General features: G+C 39.9%; 1 protein-coding gene across 5 annotated transcripts in view; it reads left to right on the top strand.

Moving 5' to 3' along the window:
• cntn1a (contactin 1a) overlaps nt 1–20493 on the top strand; it is a 65347-nt gene that overhangs the window by 32404 nt on the left and 12450 nt on the right. For all 5 annotated transcript variants that reach the window (XM_077568323.1, XM_077568326.1, XM_077568322.1 and 2 more), the window contains exons 3-15: nt 2222–2260; nt 6074–6200; nt 8412–8590; nt 8671–8766; nt 10016–10222; nt 10334–10433; nt 11569–11750; nt 12269–12393; nt 12746–12860; nt 14760–14907; nt 16528–16655; nt 17169–17341; nt 18134–18257. In XM_077568323.1, coding sequence (XP_077424449.1) covers nt 2222–2260; nt 6074–6200; nt 8412–8590; nt 8671–8766; nt 10016–10222; nt 10334–10433; nt 11569–11750; nt 12269–12393; nt 12746–12860; nt 14760–14907; nt 16528–16655; nt 17169–17341; nt 18134–18257 — 1743 coding nt within the window. The remainder of the gene's footprint in view (nt 1–2221; nt 2261–6073; nt 6201–8411; nt 8591–8670; nt 8767–10015; nt 10223–10333; nt 10434–11568; nt 11751–12268; nt 12394–12745; nt 12861–14759; nt 14908–16527; nt 16656–17168; nt 17342–18133; nt 18258–20493) is intronic.

Genomic DNA, 20493 nt, shown 5'->3' with positions numbered 1-20493 from the left:
TTTCGTTTTCCCACCCATGAATTTCACTGGCCATCAATTATATGCAGATTTTTGTTTTTTGCCTGTGAGACTCTTATTATCTACCATGTTCTACACTCTCACAAACACGCACACATACAAACATGGTCTCCTAGGCAGGAAAGCAAACCCACGCCAACCTGCATCGTAGGCAAGTGACGGTACCACTCCGCCACCTGGAGCCCCTATTATCTACCATGTTTACTAGATTAGATGATTACATAACTTAAAATATGTACACTACTCATAACGTGAAAGCATTTCTTATTGGTAAAGTGTGGCACAATCATCCATGCTGGAAACAAAGCCAAGAGTGGGCATAAAACATCGAGTGAGGAAAATGACCTGTCTGGAAAAAGATACAGCCTCCTCGGTGTACCTTGAGCTATTACTTGCAGCTAACCTATTGATTTCGGATAAACAACAAAAAGGGAGGAATATTCACGAGTCTCCAGTTTCAAATCACAGTTCCCTCAAATAAACCATTTTGCTTTTTCTTCCACTGCGGCGCTAGTTCGGGTTATATAGAAGCATATAGACCTCTCTTCTATGCACATAAAAAGTAGTGCACAGAGTCGAAAGCGCCGATGCATCAAAAGAGGCAGCAGCCGACGGGGTTGTTAGTGCAACTCAAGAAGATTGCCTTGACATTTCTTTGAGGATGAAGAATGAAGGTCGATGGCCAGTGTGGCGACAAAAACAAAAGACGAGCAAACACACACACACACACAGCAATGTTATAGGTAACTATTGTTACCTATAGTTTGACACAGCCACACTAGTGCTAGCTCGTATAGCAAAGCTTGTCATGCATTACATGTATGTTATTGATTACATTAACTCCTTTAATTGATTCGCTTGACATTAATGTGTGTGTGAGTCTTATTTGCCTACTGCACATTGAAAATCGTATGTTAATCATATACAAATATACGTCATTTACAGTAACGTAATGTAACACAACGTAAGATAACCCAAGGTAATGTAACACAACGTAACGTAGCACAACATAATGTAACTTATCCCAACTTAACGCAACCAAACGTACACAATGTAACATAATAGTCAGAAAATAACATAACCCAACGTAATGTAGCACAGCGTAATATAATACATCGCAACAAAACAACGTAGCATAACATAATGTAATAACAGAACGGAACAATGTAACGTAACAAACACCATTAGGTAACAAAATAATGGGACGTAACAACATAATGCAACAGTGTAATGTAACAACATAATGTAACAAAACAATGGGACGTAACAACAAAACGTAACAGTGTAATGTAACAACATAATGTGATAATGTAATATAACATTATGTAACAAAACAATGTGACATAACATAACATAACAGTGTAATTTAACAACATAATATAATAATGTAAAAAAAACAAAGACACAATGTGATGTAACAACATAACATAACAATGTAATGTAACAACATAACTTAGAAGTAATGCATCAGATTTTTTTATATAGCGCTTTACAATGGAATGGATACATTAATCATGCACTCACTCATTTACACTGTGATAGTGTTAAGCTACTTAAGTAGCCACAGCTACTCTGGGGCAGGCTGACAGAAGCGTGGCTGCCAGTGTGCGCTACAACCACCAATTCGCACCTTCCATACACCAGTGTGGGTAGCACTGGAGGCAATGTGTGTGAAGTGCCTTGCCCAAGGACACAACGACACGTGACTTGGGGAAAGCGGGGGATCGAACAGCCGACCTTCTGGTTACTGAACGACCGTCTATACACCCTGAGCCACGGCCGCCACAACAGTGTAATGTAACAACATAATGTGACGATGTAACAAAACAATGTGACGTAACATCATAACGTAGCAGTGTAATGTAACATAATGTAACATAACAACATAATGTAACAAAACAATGTGACGTAGCAACATAACATAACAGTGTAACAATGCAACATAATGCAGCAATGCAATACAATGTTAGATGCAGTATTACATAACATGGCAAAATGTAACAAAGTGCAACATAACGCAGTGTAAATATTTGTGGTTTTCGATCACAGCCCTTTTGAGCTGCAACAACAGTTGCAGTTCATTCATCAAGTCAGTGACCTTCATAAAAGCAATATTTTTTTTTGCTGAATCCAACTTGCATCCAGCCACCAAATATGATTACATATGCTAACCTAACACTGTTTCCTTTGCTCACCATTACAGATACATCTATGCATGAGGAGCAACCTGACTTTTATGAAGGTAAGACCTATTGCTAATGATTTGACTTTACTGCTGTGAAACATTACTGGACTTTATAATCATGGCGAAAATAGACTTTGTCAATCCAGAGTTACTATCATTAAAACAAAGTAATTAAATTCAGATTCAAGCTATATCGCTAGTTGGATTCAATCTACCAAAGATAAGTTTCTGCGCTGACAGCTTGATGATGCTCTGGCTTTCAAATGCTGTAAATTTAAGGTCAAAGGTACAACATCTCTTACAGTTATTATTATTTATCATCGGGTTGTACCTGGATCTTTTGGTTTGGGTTTCTTATGTCCACATCCAGGTCAGTCTCAAATCATATGAAACCGTTTATGGTGGATTTTCTTTAATGTTAAGAAGAAAATGCATTACACCGTGCATTTATGTGAGGAACATCTGACCAAAACATAATGACTTTATCTGCACATTTTTGTGGCTGCAATGGTCGTGTTTACATGTAATTGAATAAACAGCACTAGCAGAGAAAAAACACAATAGCTTAATCTGTTATGAGTTGACTGTTAAAGCCTGTCTTACTATAGACTAAAAATATCTAGATTTACAGTACAGTAGATTGGCTGCTGCAGTGGTGCCAGTACCCTTGGGCAATCAACTGAATCCCCAACTGCTTGGCTTGCACCATCGTTCGTACCCTCATTGCATGGCTATATGTTCCCATTTGTGTGGACGAAATTAACACTAAGTGTGCTCCAATTTCATACCTCTGAACCCAGCGAGTCAATTTCTACTTTAAATGGGAATGAGAGGAGCCGCTTCAATTGGCTGGGAGTCGGCTGTATTCCATCCTATTATGGCGAACTGCGCTAGTCGAGCCAAATATGAAAAGAAAGAAAACTCTTTCTTCATCAATTTTTTTTTTCATATCAAGTTTTTGAAGAAGACTGAGCATTGGACTGGTATTTTCTAGTGTACCTTAGCGTTTTATTCTCAGCAAGAAACCTAAATTGTAATCAGGCTGTCAGCGTGAGGTGTGCTCCGGTTGGTTACTCTGGAACAAGTATTTTGTATAATTTTTGGGATTTTTGCCACAAAGTGTTTGTGTGCAAAATGCTGCATATTCTGTGATTGGGCATATTTATAGCCGATGACGCAGCCATGGCACAAGGCGGCAACAGTGTGTAGGTGGTCTTCCCGCTGAGATGCGCAGCAGAGTTCCTCTGCTTTGCCTATGGGCAAGATGTTATCACGGCAATGTCGACAGCGCTGCTACTTCTCTTCCTCTTCTCTCACTTAACACCCACGCATGACTTTTAAAAGCTGTCCAGCTATATGTTCTCTTCTTCTCAAATGCCAAATTGTGCTCCAACTCAATGAGCCGGACGATTCCTATGCCGGTGTTGTTTTGAAGATTCTGAGCTTCAGTCAGTTACAAAAGAGGTCATTCTTTTGTTTTGCCTTTTCTGACACAAACAAATCCAGTGAGATGTTTTAAGACTCTGGTGGTATTAAAGATTTGGATTTGTGGCAAAAGAAGAAAACACTGTAATCAGATCAGCTAGTTGTGAGGGATGGCAGTCACTTCAGTCTCAGCGGAATAATTCCATTTGTGGCGCACATTGATTTCAGTCCGCGTGTGAGTTCTTCACTTCACAGATGATTCCCGCCGTGCTTTAAGCTCCTCTGGCAAACGTTTCGTTATTATTTGGACTTGCTTTTGGCCAGTTAGTGTGTGAAGTAAAGTCTAAAGAATCGATTGAGTTACATATGTGACTAATTGGATAAAATCCACATAAAAGGACTGTTTTTGTATTGAGTAAGAGTCCTTAGATGTATTTTTTATTTTTTTATTTTTGTAGTATGTGCGTAGGAGGAAGTCGCTCTTTTCACTGAGTGTAAATAGGCCCTCACTTGTTTAGCACATGGACTCAATCCATTCACAGTCAAGTGTTGCCAAAAGAGGAAACAGAGAGATGTTGGATGCCATAAGAATAAGACGGTAATACTGTTGAGCAATGTAACAGAAACATTTGTCGTTTTTGGGACGATGGAGCAAAAAAATTTGAGGGTGGTTAGGAAAGGGGGAATTATTAGTTACAACAGTCAGTCAGCTGCCTCCTATTGATCAATTTGACTTGAATCTAAGATTCAGTGTGAAGCCATAAAAAGTCATTTAGGAGACTTTTTGTCTTGTCTAGGTTTGGAGAAATTGTTTAGTCAAAGGACTTTTAAAAAAGGGATACTTGACTCATTAAGCCATTTTCAGCAGTAAGAAAGCAATATTTTGTCTTAATGTGTTTTTCGTGTTCAATATCTTTAAAAACACATTATTTATTTATTTATTTATTTATGTATTTATTTATGAGTTTATTGAACATGAATAATACAAAGATCAGGCAGTCAAATTTGCATGTTTACAAAAAAATATAAGAAATAAGGGAAAATCATTCTAAAGTGTCGATCTCAATCTAAAATAATTGGAATTAAGGTCTTGAATTTAGAAATTTACATTTATGAATATAAAATTTTATGAAAGCTAAATAAATAATGCATTTTATAATAGTTAAATAAAGGTTAACTATAGATGACATTTTTTTTGTTCTTAGATTTAAAAAGGGTTTAAAAACACATTTCGCCATTGCTGACTGGAACATTACGTTTGCTCGGGGCTTAGCTAACGACCAATTATGGCTCAGTTTGCTAACGTCACATGATCAAACCCAGAAAACAGGTGAGTCGTGATCCGTCGTTAATGAAGTTGCGCCCATTTTTACGCAGCGCAGGCCCTTGTTGACAACATATAATTCATCGCATTATATAACTCAGTGTCATGGTGTAACAACTCAATGCCACGTAATTTGGTCAAGCAAATTTGTCTTTGATTAGGTGTGTCAAATTCCAATAAAATTGTCATTCCACAGTGAGACATGGTTGGTAATTGTGACTGCCAATAAGTTAAAAAAGAAGAAGTTTTACCAGTTTCCGATCTAGTATTGGAGACAGCTCGCAATATGCAAATGAGGCAGCTGTGTGGGTTGTGGAGAGGACACAGAGGCAAGTCAGACACAAGTTCACGAGAGGGTGCGAGAGACCGCTGTGTCTCCAGGCCTTCTGTGGCCTGCTTTGACAACCCCCCCTCCCCCGCCATCTGTCATATCCCACATTACAGTAAAACAATTGGACCGCCACCATGAATCATCGCTGTCTTCTACCTACAAATAATTTATTTGCAGAGGGGTTGCTAATATTCTCTTCACTTGTGCCTGTGCTTATAATTTAAATTCATTCAAAAGAAATCTTGATCCGCAATCCTCCCTAGTTCCCAGAACTGATTTTCTCACTTAATTTGCCTCTTATCGGCCCTGCGGTGCCTCATTTCTAGCACTTTCCTTTTATTTCTGAGTAAGCAATAACTAAGAGTCCAACCAGCGAGATCAAATCCATCTTGCCACATCTTAATCGCAACAGTAAGAACTGAGGCAAACTCGAATCTTGACGTTTAGATCACCATGCATCTGCATTTAAAAAAAAAAGCAAAACCTTAATATGCACCAGTTGGCCGCCAAAAGTCACCTTGTGGATTTGGCTGGGCGAATCATTAACTGGAATGTATGAGAAAAAACAACAGCAGTCAGTTGGGTTATATTTATGGTCTAAGAATTTCAGTAAAAGTTACACATATCCTTTTTGAAAAATATATTTTTTCCAGCCTCAATGCTAAGACAGCTGTCATTTATTTTGATGGAAGCGCCCCAAAACTGTCACCAGGACTCACCCGGATTTTGTTGATGTTTGTAAGGTTCTGGTGGTCGTTGTTGTTTACCTTCGGCCCCGTTTCCCCTGTAGATGAAGCCACAGGTTATGGGCCGGTGTTTGAGGAGCAGCCGGTGGACACCATCTACCCCGAGGAGTCGCCTGAGGACAAAATCACCATGAGCTGCCGGGCCCGAGCCAGTCCACCTGCCGCATACAAGTAACATATGTTTCACATCATAACTGCTTGTTTTAGACTCCCTGCACCTCCCTCCCTCCACATTTCTTATGAGTGTACAGTAAACAATGACATTGCAAATTACATTGCAGGTATCTATCTCCAGATTTTGTAAAATAAATAAATAAATAAAATGTTGTTAGTAGTGGAATGAAAATTGCCAATTAGATAGGGATGTTTTATATCACTTTTTTCCAGTACAAGTATTCACTCACCGATAGAGAGGACAAAAAAAATTGTTGATTGATAATGATTTGCCGATGTGTCAAACTGCCGCAGTATAGTGCCAACACTGCAGAGGAGACCTTACTAAATGTCATTTATAAAAAAAAAATATATATATATATTGTTTTGCTTTAAGTATCGATGGCTGGTATTGGCAGCCTACACGAGTACACACTACCTTAAAATAAGGCTGGTATCAGCCTAAAACCGATACTTGGGTATCGGTACTTGCACATCGCTGGTATTATATTATTATAATGATGAAAACATTTATTAACAGTGCAGCCAGTCATTCAAATGGAAAAAAACAAAACACTTTTAATATACTGCATATAAAATGTGAAAACATTGTGCTAAGTGAGACTGGGAGAAGACAGAAAATAGACAGGTGCAGCAAAGTGGAGACTGTGGGCAGCAAGAAAATACACCACTGAATCTAAAATGGAAACTATGAGAAAATGGACAGCTAAAGAAAAATGAAGATTGTGGGCAACAATAAAAGTGGGCCACTGCAGCAAAGTTGACACTACGGGCATCGAGAAAGCAGAACACTGAATCAAAAGTGGAGACTAGATGGTTGTGAGAAAATGAACAATTAAAGCAAAGTGGAGATGGTGGGCAGCAAAAAAAAAAAAACTGACAGCTGAAGCAAAATGGAGACTGTGGGCAATGATGAAGGCAGGCCATTGCAAGACACTATGGTCATCTGGAAACCAGACCACTTAATCAAAAGTGGAGGCTGTGTGTTAGTGAGACAATGGACAACTGAAGCAAAGTGGAGACTGTGGGAAAATGAACCACTGAAGCAAAATGAAGACTATGGGCAATGATGAAGGGGGACCACTACAGCAAAGTAGACACTATGGGCATCAAGAAAGTAGCGATTGTAGACCACTGAAGCAAACAAGAATTTGCAAGCAGCCAGAAAACAACTGCTGAAGCAAAGTTGAGACTGTGGGCGGAGAAAAAAGAAACCCCTGCAGCAAAGTGGAGACTGTGGGCAGCAAGGAAACTGCCGGCTGAAGCAAAATGACGATTGTGGGCAGTGATGAAAACGACAGTTGCAGCAAAGTGGAGACTATGGGCAGCAAGAAAACTAACAGCTGAAAAAAAGTGGAAGCTACATCAACTACACTGGTTTTGATTCGAGACGACGCTGGAGTTTTGCAGCTTTGACTTTTCTTCTTCCAGCTCCCCCTACTGATCCCATGGTTCCTTAAAAAAAAGACACAAAAAGCAAATGAAAAAAACGCTTAACCGTTTACTGTGTATTCCTTTTTCATTAGATGGCAACAATATGCAAATTCCATCATTTGTCCTCCCACTAACAATGATTTAACTGTCAGTACAAGTGGTTAAACGGGGGTAAAAAAAAAAGGCAAATAAACTAAATGTTGTTGGCAACAGTTGACACTTCATTTCACAGTGCAGCAAATCGAAGACCGTTTTATGATGAGCTCAGCCAATTTACATGCAAATGTATGTAAATGATGTTCCGTGGCGCGTCTTCGTACTCGTGTCATCTTCGCGCAGATGTCAATGCAAATTGCACACATGCATTATATGGATGTCGGTTATACAAGAGTTAAAAAAATTATAATAAAAGAGATACAATTAGATAGTAAAAAATCTCATGAAAATTTTATGGATTGGATTTTTTTTTTTTAAACAAGCAATGGAGTAACACATTTAGACAGATAATATAGCAATATGCACAGGCATAAACAGCGTGGGCTCTGGACGGATGGCAAATAGCGAAAATCTGTGAATGATGGATGCTTATTAGTTGTCAAAATGTCTGCATGACTGTAGTATTATACTGCCTCCTGGTGGCCAAAATGGGCACACCAGAAAGAGCAGCACAATGAATTGAATTGCAGCATTAAACCAACACGCGCAAACGGTTTAATTCTTCACAATCTATTGAATAATTATTATTTCAAATCCAGGCCACGTTTTTCCTTGCAGATGGATGCTGGACGGTGTCGAAATCGACCTGAGCGCTGAGCACAAACACTACACGTTGTCGGAAGGCAACCTGGTCATCAGCGAGCCCGTTAAAAACCAGCACGAGGGGAGGTACTCCTGCTTGGCCAGCAACAAGTTCGGAGCGCTCGTCAGTCGGGAGGCGTCGGTCCAGTTTGGATGTAAGTTTGATTGAAGTGGGTCAAACCATCTCTTGACATAAAGTATTTGGTGTGTTTTTTTTAAATTCTTTGTTTCTCAGATTTGGACCTTTTCTCATCGGAGGAAAGAGAGTCTGTGTATGTCAAAGAAGGACAGGGGGCAGTTCTTCTCTGTGCTCCTCCGCCACATCATCCAGGTGAGCAGGATGAAAGATGTTTCTTAGTAGTCACGGAGGCCGATATTTATTTGTAGTAAAAGTGCAAATTTTTGGAATCAACATTCTGAGTAACACAAACTCCCAAACACTTAACTTTTGTTTAAAGGCATTTAAGGTCATGTGTATTCACCAGCTTTTCAGATTTGCAACGTGTTGAAGTTTTTTTTTTTTTCAATCTTAGAAAATAGACAACGCTGATTTAAAATGCTAACAAATAGCGCAGGGAGCTAGCAGGCTAAGCAGCATGTCTTATAAAGTTAAATAAAAACGTCAACAAAAATATGGCTCCCTAAACTTTTCTACAGTAGATGAAGTTTTACAAAATATAATTATACAATCAATATAACATATAATATAATATAATATAATATAATATAATATAATATAATATAATATAATATAATATAATATAATATAATATAATATAATATTATTAACATTTTAGTCCAGCACTTTTTAGCAATATCAGTAGGCGGCCATTTTGCCACTTGCTGTCCAGTGAAAATTATATCACAGATGCTCAGGTAACAACCAATCACAGCTCAGCTTCTGAAAACAGGTGAGCTGTGATTGGTCGTAGCCTAAGCCCTGAGCAACTGTGATGTCATCATCAGTCGACAGCAAGTGGCAAAATGGCCGCCCCCTGAGATGGATAAAAACAGCTAGATTTTGCTTCATTACTCATATTCCTCAAATGTAATATTAATCAGAATGTCATGTGTAGACTAGTTGTCAAGAAATGTTTATGGGGTGACTTCCACTTTAAGTAGTAATCATTATCAACAACAGGTTTAGATCTTTTACTGCACTTTTTGGACCCTATTGGCATCATTTAATTTATTCATCCTGCATAATTTATTCCAGTTTGCTTTCACTTGATTCAATTTTCTGCCGCTTCGTATTTGCAATTGAATTGATATATTTAGTCTCATCCCCATGCTTTCATATTCATGCAAAATCATCTCCACCAGACAACATCTCTCTATTATCCCACCACACTCCAGGAGAATTATACGATTTTAATCTGAAAGGTCAATAAATGAATAATAAATCCTTTTCAGCGTCAAATAAATGTGCCTTTTTTATTTGTTTATTTATTTTTTAAATTTGCACCTATTCAGACGGCTCACGCTGAGCTAATGTTACATTCAAAGCCTCGGCTATTTCCAGAGCGGTTACTATGCGTCCGAGACAGTGATTGACAGGCGGGTGCTTTGGGTCTGTGCAGCCAACCTGTCGTTCCGATGGATCCTCAACGAGTTCCCTACTTTTATCCCGCTGGACAAAAGGCGCTTCATCTCGCAGTTAACAGGCAACCTTTACATCTCCAAAGTGGAGGCCTCGGACAGCGGCAACTACTCGTGCATCGCGTCCAGCTCCTCCATCTCCAAGAGCGTCTTCTCCAACTACATCCCGCTGGTTCCCCTCAGCGAACGTCAGTTAACTCTCTTTCATCCAATATGTTTACGCTCTCTCAAAAAAAACAAAAAAAAACAATCGGTTTACTCGCACAGATGAATTTATGTTCTGTTTCTTTATGTCACAGGTCCAATCCGGAAGTATCCGGCTGACCTCAATGTCAAGTTCCCGGACACTACCACTCTGGCGGGGCATAACATCACTTTGGAGTGCTTTGCTTTGGGAAAGTAAGTTGGAGATAAAGAAAAACTGTTGTCAGGAAACTCACATAATATGGTTGTAAATTCTACCGTGACACCAGTTATAGTTTGTTTCATCATTAGAGAATCTCCCCTAACCTCTTTTAATATCATTATTCCAACAAATGAATCACCTATCATGGTTTATGTCCCAAAAATGTAGTGAAAAAGTACATTTATGATGGTTTGGGTATCAACAAACTTGACCCAAATGAACCCCAATCAGAAGCAGGTATCCTTGACAAATGAGTGATGGTGAATCCCGAATTTTTCTTTCCTATGCTGGCTAATGTTAGCACAGCACGGCATCAAAATTTGATGTTCACTTAAAGGATTTGCAATGAAAAAGGCAAAAACTTTTGGGGAAATTCTAACACAGAAGGCCATTTCACTGCAGAGCATGAAACTGGCTGGATTTGTCATAACAGTGTGTACAAAGTGTGCTGGAAATTAAATTAATAGAATGAATGGAAATAAAAAACCTAAAACGCTGATAAACCTCCAATATACATTTTCCACAAAACACGGGGTTTGGCATATGAAAAAAACATTATTATTATTGTTTTTAAATTTAAATTTGGGGGGGTCTGCAAATGATGCCAAAGTATTCGGGGGTTTACTGTAGAGGAAATATGTTTTTTTTTAAATGGGAAAAAAATATTGCTCATCGCTGATCTACACCATCTAACTTGTGCTTTTATAGTAATTGTAGTTACATTGAGAGCTGTTTCCAAAGATATATTTGTTGTCCTTATTTAATATTGTTAATTTAAATCCAAACTGTCTCCGCATGTTCTAGTCTTTGTGAAGTGTATTAATGTCTGCCTGTTGGCTGAGGTTTTTTATTCTCCCCCAATCCATACTGTGCTCCCTTTACATGAGATCAGTATGGGGTTGTTGTTGTTGTTTTTCCCCCCTCCCGTTACCTTATGTTTTGTCTTGTATTTTCATCTGCGAAAACGGGGCACTGTATAAGGTGACCCGGTGGACTCCTGCTCTGTATTCCACTGTTGCCTAATGTTTTTCTCCGACAGGTTGTGTCTGTTCCATTTCGTCATACAATACAATGACAATAAAGCTATTCTGATTCTGATTCCCAGTGGTTGTCTCTGTCTTTGTCCAGCCCCGTCCCGGAGATCCGCTGGAAGAAGTTGAACGGAGAGCTGCCCTCCAACCATGAAGTTCGCATGGCAGGGGCTCACCTGCACCTGTACAACGTAAGGCCGCAAGACGGCGGCTCGTATCAGTGCGAGGCCATCAACTCCAAGGGAAAAGATTACCACAGCGCGCATTTGTCTGTGGAAGGTACGACACAGCTGTCGACAGTCGAGTCACTTCTTTTCTTGATGCCCTCAGTCTGCACTTGAAGAAAATTGTTCAATTGTTCCCAGTATCTGTTTTCTTTCTGCCCTCAACTCGTCTCCAAATGAGAAACTCACATGCTAATGTTAGCTTACTCAGCTCCTGTGCCCTACCTCAGGAGGCTAAAATTGAGGTTCTCTTTGAAAGAGATTTCTCACCAAAGTAAACACACATTATCGTAATGTTAGCTAATCGTGTTGTGTCCCTTAGCATTCTACAGTTTCCATTTTGTTGCCAGCGTGTTTCTTCTTTCTGCCTTCAGCTTGTCCCCAAATGAGAAACTCATATGCTATTGTTAGCTTACCCAGTTGCTATGCCCTAGCTCTGGATGCTAAAGTAAACGCTCTCTTTGAAAGAGTTCTATCTCCAAAAATAAACACACATAGTAATGTTAGCTTACCCTGTTGTGTGAATAACCCAACACCTTAATTATGGAGTGTTTTCCCTTCCACACTTTCCAGCTTTTCCTGAGTGGGTGGAGCACATCAGCAACGCAGAGCCAGACCTCGGCAGCGCCTACACCATGTCCTGCCTGGCCAGCGGCAAACCCAAACCACGCATCCGCTGGCTGAAGAATGGAGAGCCGGTAATGTTCAAGCTCATGCTTCGCTCAGATATTTAGCCAGCACGTTGCAGCTTCTGCAGTCCAGCCGCCTGTGACAGACAACTGGCACACCGACAGCTTGTTATGTCACGAGATAGTTTCTCCGTTTTGAGCTGCTGCCAGGGTAAACAATTAATAGAAAAATAGCAGTGACAGCAGAGCGGGGGTGTTAAAATATGCATCTGATATATTAATGATAGCCTCTCCCAATCAAATGAGCATCCCCTCATCTGTGCATGTCAACATCCGACAGTTTGATTTGCGGCCCTCTGCTCGCTAATGCAATTTGGACCCATTTAAATGTTACTTGATTACGCCTCCTTATTGCGCACAGTTGGACAGGGAGATGACGTTCAGCAGCCTGACGTTTGAAGATTCTGGGATGTACCAGTGCATCGCTGAGAATCCTCACGGAATCATCTTTGCTAACGCGGAGATGCGTGTGTTTGGTGAGTCCCGAAAGCACTTTGGAATGTTAACTTCTCATTTCAAACTAAGGCTGGATTTCCACTGCAGATTCAAGTTCCCAATTCAAATGTATTGCCTGTGTAGCTGTCCCTCAGTTCACCGAATAGGCTCGGCGTTTACAGACATGGTGCTTCATTTTACTGTATTTGCAGATTGTTATCATCAGTCACTAACAGAATGAAAACTACGGTATGAATGAACACAATATCAGTTCCATTATCTGGACAAAATATGATTAAGCATACAGGTTTCTATTAAGGCTAATAAAATTGGAGCTAATCTAAGATTCAAGACGTCAGCTTTGTTTCTTCTTTCTGGGGCTTTGATTTCATGATTTGGTTTGTCTTGAGAGTCAGCATTGTTTGTCTGTTATTGTTTACTTTTGTGTTGTCACCCCCCAGAACAGCCGGACCAGTATGTCCATGGCCTAGTAATCTATAAATAATGACAGATTAAAAATATTTCCTGTTTTTTGGTGCAAATAATTACAAAAAAAAAACGTTCTCAGTTATTATTATTATCTTATCTATCTGATAAGATAGATAATAGCTCTATCTGAAAAATATTAACCAAGATGAGCACAAAATGTTAGCATAAAATCCTGAGTAACCGCCAAATTTCAGAATGTCATTTAACTCATTAACCCCCAGCCATTTTCACTGAAGCAACCCCCTTCACTCCCGGCTGTTTTATTGGATTTTGACTGATTTTGCAAGGCCCACAGAATATTGTGTTCTATTGCTTTAAAAACATGGAGCCTACCAAAAGAAAGTATATAAAAAAAGTATATTTCTATCTTTTTCCGCAATTAGCATTAGAATATAGCTAAGTTCCATCATTATTCACAAAATCTATTTAGAATTGTGAGTAAATTGTCTTTTTTTCAACATGGCCCTAATGATCTTTTTTGCTCTGCTGCCACCTGCTGGCCATTTGTGTAATAACTACCATTTCTTCAACCGTACTTTGCAGTTGAGAGGCTGCATCAAAGCCTTCTGTATCTTCTTCTTCTTTTCCTTTCGGCTTTTTTCCCTTAGGGGTCGCCACAGCGAATCAGTGGCCTCCATCCAACCCTGTCCTCTGCATCCTCTGCTCTCACATCAACTACCTTCATATCTTCTTTAACCACATCCATAAACCTCCTCCTTGGTCTTCCTCTACACCTCCTAGCATTTGGAAACTCAGCATCCTTCTGCCAATATACTCACTATCTCTCCTCTGGACATGTCCAAACCATCTCAGTCTGGCCTCTCTGACTTTATCTCCAAAGCCTTTAACATGTGCTGTCCCTCTGATGTACTCATTCCTGATTCTATCCATCCTGGTTGCTCCCAAACAGAACCTCAGCATCTTCATGTCTGCCACCTCCAGCTCAAAGCCTTCTGTATGCTCTAGCATAAAAAAACAAACATTTAAAACAAACATAGAAATACGTCTTTGGGACACTTAAAACATTTAAAATAGAACATATTTATATGTTTTTGGGAGCAAATGAGTTAAGTGGACGTCAATGTGCGCTCCAGTGGAAAAAAATAGCAACAACAGTTAATTTTTGTCAAAAACTGGAGTTTGCGTTGTGCCCTCACGGATCAGATTTGACACCCTGACGGGCGGATTCTGGTCCGCTGGCCATATGTTTGACACCCCAGATTAGTCTATTTGTGCCCTGTGATTTGCTGTTGACCAGTCTAGGGTGTTCCCTGCTTCATGCCCAAAGTCAGCTGAGAGAAGCACCGGCTCAGCCATGAACCTAATGAGTATGAGCGCTGGAGAATATAGATAGATGCTTGGATGCTGCGACTTCAATCTGAATATAAAATGTATCATTAACGCATACTTGTTTTCATCAATAATCCATATTCTCTCCTCTCCTGTTCCAGACTGCGCTCCCACCTTCGAACACAACCCGGTCAAGCATGTCCTCGCGCCTCGAAACGGCCGAGTGGTTATCCGGTGTCGACCCAAAGCCGCCCCCAAGCCCAAAGTCTCGTGGAGCAAGGACACCGAACTGCTGTCCAACTCCAGCAGGTGAGCGAGAATCCGCCATGAAATGTCCTTGACACCCCCAAATGTTAGCTTCACCCCGCTTCTATCTGGGTCAAAATACCACATGTGATGACTCGTACCCTAATGTGCCATTTGAGGGATCGAAATAAGCTGCGGATTCCCTAATTCTGAACGGCATGTTGTTGATGTGGTGTTCCTGACGTTAAGCTCATCTTGACGGGTAAACCCCTCTCTGACAAAACAAGCCTAATCTGGGGGGGAGCTGGGAGACCCCCGACCTTCTTCCCCACCCCCACGGAGGGAATCAAACGCGGGAGGATCGGCGGTCAAATTACTATGCAGCATATGCCCCTTAATCGCCTCGATGGCGTGGATGCTATTTTTCATTCATGAGGTTGAAATATGCAAAGAAAAAAGGGAATCCGACGTCTCTTCTTTTTGCCTTCAGCTCACTTTCACCCTCACGCGTTCGCTTTTCAAACTTTATTTGAGAAGCGTCACATAATCTAAGCACTTTTATAACATTTTTTTTTCATCATCTACACATGGAATAATACACAGTGGACTTTTAACCCCGGCGTCTGCATGTTTTATTCAGCATTCAAACCAGCGATGGCCTTCAGCAGACTTAATACACCTTTTAATACCACCACTATTTTAAGCAGTTAAAAAAAAAAACATCAATAATTTAGCACACAACACTTCATCTGGAGCAGTTTAGAATCAATATTTATCTAATAATATGACAAAAACATAAAATATTGAAATAAAAAAACATCCTACTATCCCGAGATGCCGAATATTAAACGTATTAATGTTGGTTTTGACCAACCAATCAGAAGACGGAAAAATGCTGACATCTACAAGGGCCAGTGCTCCGGCCCTGTGAGGATGAATTTGAAATCTGACACACAGATGCTGATATCTGATTGGACAACCCAAACCAAGAGAAAAACTCCAGGATACACTGTTGGACTAAATGAATATAATTTAATGGAGCAAATACAGCGATGACTTGTGACTTGGGTTTCTGATATCTTACGGTTTTTGAGATACAAGCCTCCTTTTGCATTTTTTGCTTTGACTTGTGAGCAAAATTATTAAATATGAGTGGCGCTTTATGTTGGGAAAAACTCAAGTCATTTCACTACAAGCAGTAGTTTGACAGATAGTGGGCAATTGCCGCTGCCATTTGAAGTTCACTGTCAAACTAATCATAAAATAAAGCCAATTATACACTGAGTATTTCAAACAACCACATAACTTTGCCCTTAAGTATGCTAGCTTCATTCTTACACATACCAGGATATGCCATAGCCAGGCTAATGAATTGCTATGTGGTGCTGTTGTAATCCTTTAAGCAACAGATATTTGAACACAGAACAGCACAGACAATATAGCAATACTTATAGACACGTATTCTTTATCCTCTGCAAAGAATGACTAATATTACTGCATCATGTCGTACAGTTGTTTTGCGTCACCAGAAAGAGCTACAATGAATTCATCATGCTGGACTGTTAAATTTTTTACATTCTTAATTATGTTATTAGTATGTTTTAGTAAGTACAGTATTACAGAGTACTATTTAAAAAAATATATATATATATATATATATGCTCTCCCGCTCTATCTGTTCAGGATGTTCATCTGGGAGGACGGCAGCTTGGAGATCCTCAACGTGACTCGCACGGACGAGGGCACGTACACCTGCTTTGCCCACAACGACCGGGGCAAGGCCAACAGCACGGGCTCTCTCACGGTAACAGGTACGTAAATACGCTTCTTCCTATCCGCTACCTGCCGCACAGTGTGACCGATGTCAGCCTTGGCTGGGAAATCATCACTCTTGTGCTGTCTGACTTTGACCTTCACATGTCGACTGATGTTAAATAATGACACTTGGAGAGGATACTTTTACAGGGTGGAGACAGGAATAGATCTAATGTGATATACGCATCATTGTGTTCTATATAAAGCATTTTATTAGCTTGAATGTCAAGTAATTGTAAAGCAACTGGATGCAATATAAGCTGTGACTGGTTGTGGTTGAGAATCCATAAGCAGCTCTTTTCTGCCCCCCTGTGGACAAATGCGCAAACTAGCTTAGTCCACCAATTTTTTCCCCTTCTGCACTTCACATACAGGAAGTACAATTCACATTGTTCATGAATGAATGAATCTGGATTTTTAAGATAGATGCACATGCGCCTTTAAATAAATAACATTTTCTATATCTAAATTTCTTGAGGTGATGAATATGCTAATGAATATGAATACAGATTCCACAAAGATCACCTTGGCCCCCTCCAACGCTGATGTCAAAGTGGGGGAAAACGCCTGGATGCAGTGCGCCGCGTCACACGACGCCTCCTTGGACATCACCTTCATCTGGTCCCTGGACGGCCGAGTCATTGACCTCGATAAGGACAGCCAACATTATGAACGCACCCCGGTGAGAGGCGATGAAAGATTTCCACTGAATTGGAAGTCCCCCGGTCTAACGGTGCATTTTATGCAGGCTAATGAAAGAGCAGTTTCTGATAGCAAACATTGATTCAAACCTAATCGCTCCCTCCGCGCCGTGGTGGTCAGCGCTGTGGACAATTGCCACACACCACATTGGAATTTGATAGGTTTTACATAATGCTGTTTTTTTTTCCACTCATAAAATGTGGTCCACTTTGATTTAATATGGTTTTGAAAGTATTCATAACAGTATTTGACTCTCCAAAATGAGTATAGCATGCTCATTAACCCTTGAAATGATCGGGTTTTAGCCTCATTGATACTGCAATTTTATGATCCACTTTGTATTTGAATAATTCCAATGAAAAATATACAGTAATAATGCCATTTAATGATCATTTGATAAAATACAAGTCAGATTTTTAATTGTAATATAACCATAAAAACTTCATTTGGAGATGCCGACCAAAAAGGCTTATCAAGCTGCCTCTGGTCATCTCGCCAGTAAGTGTATGCGTAACAGTGGGCTGGATCTCACCAGTAGGTGTGTTCATGTCATTGTTTAGCCGCCTTCTCTTGCGCATCACTTGTCGGACTGCCTTTCGTTATCTCGCCAGCAAGTGTATGCGTAACAGCGGGCTGGATCTCTCCAGCAAGTGTATGCGTAACAGCGGGCTGGATCTCTCCAGCAAGCGTATGCATCCCAGCTGTCTTTTGCATCTCCTCTTGCTCACCTCTTTATAAGTCATCAAAGTTCAACAATTGTTGTGTTTTGCAGAACGGAAGCTCAGATGGAGAGCTGATGATTAGGAATGCGCAGTTGAAGCACGCCGGAATTTACACCTGCACGGCACAGACGACCGTGGACAATGTGACCTCCTTTGCCAGCTTGGTTGTAAGAGGTGAGATATGCTCTTGCCGTACAATTACTAAAACGAGAGCTACAATTGGAAGATTAGTTAATAACTACTTAACATAGTGGTAAAGTTTGATAGTATCTCTCTGAGCTACAATCTATAAGTGAGTTATTTAAACATTTTATTTGGTCAAAACATTGGTATGACGTCATGTGCCATATACTAGCCTACGTTTTGGGCAGGGATGGGCAACTAAAATGATCTGATCTCACCAGCTAGTGGTGAATGGGGATATTACAACTTAAAGCTATAGAGTGGAACCCCTCTATTTGTGGGGGATAGCAACCAGGCCTGCCCACAGACAGCAAAAATCCACATGTAATTGACGGCCATTGGAGTGCATTGGGAAAAATTATATGTATAATAATATAGGTATTTTTCACAAAAAAAAAACTAAGAAAAAAACAACCATAAAAAAGGGAAAAAAATAAGATTTGAAAAAAAAATATGACTGTGCTGAGTGCGAGTGTGTGGGGGGCCACTGTATTAGAGATGTCTATCATTTCCTTCCCACCCCCCAATTTTTATTTATTTATTTTTATTTTTAATATAAAAAAGTTTAATTGTAAATATTTTTATATAAAAATAAATAAATACATTTTTTGATTATATTTTTAAAATATATATATAAAAATTAGTTTATTATGGGAGACAATTTTTGTTTGTATGAAAACTGATGGGAGCAAGAACCCGGGGCAACTAGCCCCTAAATCGAGTACGGTTAACTGGTGGCCAGATAATTAAAATAGACTATTTTTATATTAAAAAAATAAATAAGTACAATTTTTATCATCTTTTTTCCCCCTATTCAAATAAAAACGGTCTCCCATAATAAACACATATGCTAATAGTTAGCCTTCTCCATTAGTTTGCCTTATGAACACTGGACGCTATAGTGTCATACTCCATAGTGTCCACGTCACTCTAATGCTCTGATTTCTTGCTGCCCTCAGTTTCCACTCAGATAAAACTTGTCAAAAAAAAAAAAAGCATACACGCTAACGTTAGCTTACTTTGGTGCCGCTGTTAGCTCTGGACATTGCATAATGACACTCTGCTGTCTCCACTTTGCTGTCGAGGTTCATTTTCAGGCTGCCAGTGTTCTCCGCTTGGATAAAATTGGCCTCTTTAGGTAGGCCAACTACAAGAGGCCCTCATTCTCCTCCATTGTTGTTTGCTAGCTGGTCTTGTTTCAACTGATGCTTTATAAGTTTATAGTAGCATAGCACTGCAATAACATTCTGATCCTGATGATTGCTGATTGTCATCACCATGTACCCAATGGTGAGTGACAACTGACCCCGCAGCCCCCTTGGCTTACCAAATAACCAACAAAGGCAACATGTTCACTCCTTTCACAGCACGGTGATGTACAGTCACACAGGTGGACGACTGTGAGCTTCCCCAAGCGCAAGCCGTGACTAATAGAGGCCTAAATGTCAACAGCCTGACTGCAGAGAGGTGGTGTTGAAAGATAGACATTTATTGTGTCAGGATTAGCTCCAGGAAGACGGTATAATAGTACGTTATTGTACGCTGGCATGACAGTTGCTTTCTTGACAATCCCTTTTATCGCCACGCTGGACGTCAGTGACATGACCGTATTGTAAAAAATATGTCAAAACAAAGACTTAATCTCTGATGAAACTGCTCCAGATCTTTGACGCCACCGTTCAGTCCTGTCCAGATTCAACCGCCTAATCGCCTTAGTCATCTCGCTTCACGTTGGTGAGTTTATTAGTGAGGCTGCGGGTTTGGAGTGGGGCAGATCCCGACGTGCTCGTAGCTTTGCTATCAGGGAATATTATTTATTTTTTTATTATGTTCCAGTGGAAGAAATGAGAGACACACATGTGCATTTTAAAGGCCAACTGTTGGTCAGATCATTGGGCTTGTGTCAGTGTTTCCATCCATAAGTCTTTACCGATGGCTTGGACTCGTTTAACTTGAAGGAACTTTTACAAACAAACAAACGACAAATCAGTCGCCACGGTAATCAAGGTTCCCATGGGTTGAAAAATGCTCTTAAAAATGGATAAAGGGATTTTAAAGTGCTGGAAATGATAATAAGTCCATCCAGTGTGACTGTTGAAGAAATAATTTAAAACATATGCACATGCTAAATTGTGTATGAGGATTGGCTTTCCCCTCTGTCTAATACTGTGATCATTTTTTGCAGTTTAGTTTTTTTAGTATATGAAAATGATATTTCTTTTAACGT

Source organism: Vanacampus margaritifer, chromosome 6, assembly GCF_051991255.1.
Source record: "Vanacampus margaritifer isolate UIUO_Vmar chromosome 6, RoL_Vmar_1.0, whole genome shotgun sequence".
Classification (NCBI taxonomy): Eukaryota; Metazoa; Chordata; class Actinopteri; order Syngnathiformes; family Syngnathidae; genus Vanacampus; species Vanacampus margaritifer.
Note: the sequence above shows the minus strand (reverse complement) of the source record. Positions and strands in the feature narration are given on the sequence as shown.